The sequence below is a fragment of the Sus scrofa genome, chromosome 1, assembly GCF_054392235.1.
Source record: "Sus scrofa isolate SSC_HxYL_T2T_F1_AM1 chromosome 1, Sscrofa_HxYL_maternal_Yorkshire_Landrace_v2.0, whole genome shotgun sequence".
Taxonomy (NCBI): Eukaryota; Metazoa; Chordata; class Mammalia; order Artiodactyla; family Suidae; genus Sus; species Sus scrofa.
In genome coordinates, this window is record NC_139383.1 from 21,833,929 (window position 1) to 21,839,932 (window position 6,004).

Consider the following 6,004-nt stretch of genomic DNA (forward strand, 5'->3'; position numbering starts at 1 on the left):
GGGAGTTCCCACCATGGTGCAGCAGAAACAAATCTGAGTAGGAACCATGAGGTTGAGGGTTCTATTCCTGGCTTTGCTCAGTGGGTTAAGGATCTGGCGTTGCCATAAGCTGTGGTGTAGGTCAAAGGTGTGGCTCCGATCTGGTTTTGCCTAGCAAACACTGGCTGTGGCAGTGGCATAGGCTGGCAGTTATAGCTCCGATTCAACCTCTAGCCTGGGAACCTCCATATGCCGTGAGTGCGGCCCTAAAAATAAATAAATAAAAATTGTTTCAGAGGTCTGTGAGTCTGTTTCTGTTCTGCAAATAAGTTCATTTGTATCCTTTTTTTCCTCCAATTCCACATGTAAGTGATACATGATGCTTGTCTTTCATTGATTTACTTCACTTAGTATGATAATCTCTAGGTCCATCCATGTTGCTGAAAATGGCATTATTTCATTCTTTTTTATGGCTAAGATTCCATCATAACAACTACTTCTTAACGAACTGTTTCTATTTTATTTGTACAACAGATGGCTAAAAGTCACATGTAAAATGATTATTATTTCTCAAATAATAATAACAGTGTAAAATGAAATGCTGCAATGACTCTCCTTATGTAGCTAAGAATTTTCTGGAATAATATGGAAAATCTGCATATAACTTTACATGCAGTTCTGCATCCTTGGATTCAACTAACTATGGATCTGTAGTGTTGCAGTATCTACTGAAAAAGTCTGTGTATAAGTGGCCCTGCACAGTTCAAACTTGTGTTGCTCAAGGGTCAAATGTACTGTGTAAGCGGCGCTGTGCAGTTCAAACCTATGCTGTTCAAGGGTCAATAAATGCACTGTATTCATTAGGTAAATGAAGCATATTTTAACTCAAGCTAAAAGAATATATAATATATATATATGGGTTGAAGTGCATCTTATCCCAAATTAACATGTTGAAGCTACAGTGCTTCAAACTGTAAGTACAAGTGACTTTATTTGGAGACAGAGTCTTTTTAAAGATAATCAAGTTAAAAGGAAGTCATTAAGGACCTGGCCCTAATCCAACATGAATGGTGCTCTTATAAGATGGGGAAATTTGGACACAAATATGTAAATGACACAGGGAAGAGATAGCTATCTACAAGCCAAGGAGAGGCATCTGGAACAGATCTTTCTCTTATATCTTTTAGATGGAATAAATCCTGCCAATACGTTTATCTTGGACTTCTGGCCCCCAGAACTATGAGGCAGTACCTTTCTGTTGCTTAAGCCACTTAGTTTTGTGGTACTTTGTTATGGCAGCACTAGCAAACTAACACATGGCATTAAGTCAAAGTTCCACAATCCATTATTGTTCTTGAGTTAGTACTTAAGTTTCTATGCAAAGACTAATTTACCCAGACTCTCATTCCCAAAATTCACAACTCTGACTTGTAACAGATTCATGTCAGATTTCCTTAGGGAAATAAGAACGAAGGCAGAAAATGTATTACCTAAAGCATGGAGCTCAGGATCATCTATACACCTGACTTGACACCTGACTTGCTGCCTGAATTCTGGCCTGGAAGAGAGCAGATATTGACGGCTGGGGCACCAACTAGGTAGGTTACTTTAAGCAAGTCCCACCCTCTCTCTGGGTCTAAATTTCTTCATAAAATGAAGGGCTGGAATTACATGAACTTTACAGTTTCTTCTTTAGCTATGACTTTATTCATGAATAATGAAAACATCCACTAAATGCTTCAAAAAATAAATGCAAAATGTTTTGAGTTTTTGTTTTAGAACATTGTTGGTAAAGCAAAATATCTTCCATATTATTTTCATATCATAAATTTGGCTTTCTAAAACCATCTCTTTAGTGTGTTCATTGATGAAAATCTCTGCAATATAACTATTTTACTAAGTTAATCATTTCAATAAGTTTAAAAATAATTAACTTCACTTCTACCCAAAAGACCACCAAACGGTGCTATTCTATTTCAGAAATATTTTATAAACTTTGCCACTTTAGTTCACTCCCTTACTACTGCCTTTATTCATACCAAGATTATTAGTGCTCTTGAACTGGTTTAACAGATCCCTAACTCTCCTCTTTTGTTTCTGGTCTCACACCTTTCCAATTCATCTTTCATATGGAAAGTAATTTTCTAAAACTTAAATCTGACTATATTATTCCCATGTGTCCAACTCTTCTGCACTCTGCCATCATTTCTTAATGTGGACTTCCTGTTTCAGTTGTATCAGAAGGACTTGAGGTACCTGTTAAAAAATGTAGCCTTTAAGGATGTTCCTTGAAAACATCCCCAAATGTTTTGTCTTTTATGATGCTGTGCCCCCAATATATAATACTGGTATACAAGTGGAGCTCAATAAATATTTACTGAATGAATTAAAGAATTAATGAACTGGACTCTGAGCCTAAAGAATCAGAATCTGGAAAGAAGAATTCTATATTTTAAGGCCCTTAAATGACTTTTATCCACACTAAAGTCTGAGAAGCACTGGCCATAGAATAAAGCCCACATTCAGTAGAACGGCATAATAAGCAAGGCCCTCACAATCTGTACTCTAGCTACGACTTCTCCAAATTCATCTCTTGCCACTCCACATTTGTCCCCTGCACTTAGCCAGAGCGAAACACACTCTGATTCACCAAAAGCAATGTCTCTGAATCTGCTGAACTTTCCTGTTACCTACCGTGCCCCTTCTCCTCTGCCAGCTGTATGTAACTCAAGTGGATTTCTGAGTGAAGGTTGCCAGGACACCTCCATGATTCTCTCTCTATGCTCCTGCAGAACCCTGCACTGTGATGGTACTCTAATACTCTCATTATACCACTTTAGTTTATTCCCATTTCTGCTTTGCGAATTGCATTATGAGATCCTCAAAATCAAGATTTTTTTGTCTTATTCCTTCGAATCACCAGAGCCCAATATAATGAGAGTACGCACTCTCATTCAGATGTTTGTTGAATGAATCAATAAAAATGAAGGGACTAGACACTACAGGGATTAAGATACAAATTACAAATCATTACTCTGAGATTTTTAGAAATCACAAGTGAATACATATGAACCTTGCTCTCTGCTCTGCAATACTTTTGCTAGTATAGTGGTCCTCAGTGGCTGGGGCACTCCTGGAGGTGTTCAATATCCTTTTAGGGGAACTATGAGTCAAATCTACTTTTGTAGTAATACTAAAACACTATTTGCGTTTTTCATTCTCATTCTCTCATGAGTGTTTAGTGGAGTACAGTGTTCAGTGTTCTAGAGGCTACATGACAAGTAGGTATCGCAACTTACCAAATGTGGAAAGGGATATGAGAATCCAGCTTTCTTCCATTAAGCCACACAGTAAAAAGATTTGTAAAAAATGTAAAACAATGCTACTCTTCTCACTCCTTTTTTTGCAAATAATATTTATATTAATGTGTAATAGGTTTACTATTGTTTTTAAACTAGTATTTCAAAAATATTTTGGTTTTAATTTTTAATATGGAAACTATTATTAGATACATATCTTATAAAGTTCTTTAGAGTCCTTAATTTTTAAAAGTGTAGAGGAGACCTCAGGCCAAAATGTCTGAGAAACAATGCTCTAGTCTTTTCATAACTGATCAAATTGCACAAGTTGGTCTAAAACAGGGTACTCATCCAAAATGCAGGCAATTCTTACTTAAGAAAGCCTGTAATTCAAAGTTTTTACTTAGGTTTCCCCCTCCTCCACCAGTGAATGGCCAAACTTTTTCAGCACACATGGTGATATCTTACCTAGTTTGCAAGTCTGCCAAAATGTGCCACTTCTTCCATTAAGTTTTCCTGATTTTTCCAACTATACATGTTATCTGCCAGTTTGATATATACAGCATTTTCTAGCTCATGTTGTTTTGTATTTTAATTTATATACTTGTTGCTATGGTTTGAATATTCGTATCTCCCCCAAATTCATATGTTGAAATCCTAACACCCCATACAATGGTATTTGGAGGTGGGCGTTTTGGGAAAGTGCTTAGGGCACGAGGATGGAGCCCTCATGAATGGGATTAGCATTTCTTATTAAAGAGGCTTCCCAGAGATCCCTAGCCTCTTCTGTACATGTGGGGATGCAACAAGAAGTCTGCAATCTAGAAGCAAACCCTCACCTTACTGTGATAGCTCCCTCCCTGATCTTAAACTCGCAGCCTCCAGAACTGTGAGAAATAAATGTCTGTTGTTTATAAGCCAGATCATAAGGCTGTTTTGTTACAGCCCCCTGAATGAACTAAATCGCTTGTTTTCATTCCTATTAGATCATAAAGACCATGAAGACAGAGTGGTATAGTGCAGAAAAAGAAGGTGCTTCAGGATCTAAATCACCTGGGTTTGAGTTCTAGCTTCTATGCTACTAACTCTGCGACCCCAAGAAAGTTTTTAAAATTCCTAGGACTCTGGCTCCCTCTTTTTTTTTTTTTTTTTTTTTTTTGGTCTTTTTGCCATTTCTTGGGCCACTCCCGCGGCATATGGAGGTTCCCAGGCTAGGGGTCTAATCGGAGCTGTAGTCTCCGGCCTACGCCAGAGCCACAGCAATGCTGGATCCGAGTCGCGTCTGCAACCTACACCACAGCCCACGGCAACGCCGGATCCTTCACCCACTGAGCAAGGCCAGGGAGCAAACCCACAACCCCATGGTTCCCAGTCGGATTCGTTAACCACTGCGCCACGACAGGAACTCCATCCCTCATTTTTGAATGGGGGTAACAATAACTATCCTGTCATCATCCCACTGAATAGAAGGGCTTTGTATAGGGTCCATTGGACATCCCCAAACTTTTATTCTTCCTTCAAATCCTTACATATTATGACTGTCTTATGAGGAAAAGGGCTGCCAAGATTGTCTGTTTCTACATCTCCTCTCAGCTTGTGAAACTCAATTATATCAGCTAGGTGGGAGCTAATCCCAGTCTGGAAGATCCTGAGGAACACTGCGCAATATCCTGCAAGCACTTTCTTATTGCATAATTTACTGCACACTTTGTATTCTAAAATAGCAGAAACGGCCAAGATATCGATTTGCGTTTCTTTGTTTAGTATATACCTTCCAGTCCTTCAGGACAATTGTGCTGTTTTTGAAAGTTCTAATTAACTTTAAACAACACTCGGACTGCAGGCTTTAGTTAACTCCCCTGGAATATTATGAAACTTCTGCAATGGGCCAATGCCAAACAAAGTATTAGGAGTGCCAAAGAGAAGTGAAAAATCTCACAGGAAAACAAAAGAAGAGAATTCAAAACAAAACATGTATCTACAAGAGAAAGGTGCCTTGAAGAGGAAAGAAAAAAAAGAAAGAAAAGAAAGAAAAAGAATGTGGTGGGTTCTTCCAAGGTCAGTGGTCAGTGTGCAAAAGGGGAGAAACATAGTAATGGGCAGTGTCAGGGCAAAGGGCACAAATTTCACAACCGCAAAGATGTCCAGAACCTTGGGGGTCTGTCAATCACTCCGTTCCCCATCCATGCTTGAACGAATCCTGCACCATGGTTCCCTCCCCTCTATTTTAGAAGACAGACACCTCTCTCCCAAACCCCTTCTCCCAATGCCCCTTTCCAAGAATGCTGTCACCCACCTCCGAGGACCGTCCCCAGGAAGATGCATTTCTTTTTGTGACGTTTCAGAAAATTCCACGTAGATCTCAGCATCTTCAGGCCCCGGGGCTGCGGGCTGCCTGGAAGGTAGGGGGGATGGCTCCCCAAGAAACCGTTTCTTCGTCACCTGGCCCGGAAGACCCGGCTGGACCGCCGTCGTCCCGCTCAGCGTTCTCCAGAAATCACAAACGCGACTTTCCGCAGGGGCTGTCACCGGAGCGGGAAGGGGGCGTGGACTAGAGCTGAGCAGCTGCGCTTTCCGATGCAGCCGGCGCGCCGCCGCCGCCGCTCACTGGTCCGGGGCGCCAAGGTCCGTCCAGAATTCGCTCCCGAGTGTCCCATCGTTCGACTCCCCCGGAAACGGCAGCCCGCACCCGCCGCGTTCCGTTACCAGCGTTCCTCCACTGCGGC

General features: G+C 40.8%; 1 protein-coding gene across 4 annotated transcripts in view; it reads right to left on the minus strand.

Annotated features, from left to right (window-relative positions):
* PEX3 (peroxisomal biogenesis factor 3) overlaps positions 1–5,887 on the minus strand; it is a 51,394-nt gene extending 45,507 nt beyond the window's left edge. For 3 of the 4 annotated variants that reach the window (XR_014842201.1, XM_021089351.2, XM_005654367.4), the window contains exon 1: positions 5,575–5,816. Coding sequence is in view for 3 of the 4 variants with exons in the window: in XM_021089351.2 (XP_020945010.2) it covers positions 5,575–5,647 (73 nt within the window). In the remaining variant the exon portion in view is untranslated. 4 annotated transcript variants of the gene reach the window in all.
* Between the last annotated feature and the right edge of the window lie 117 nt (positions 5,888–6,004).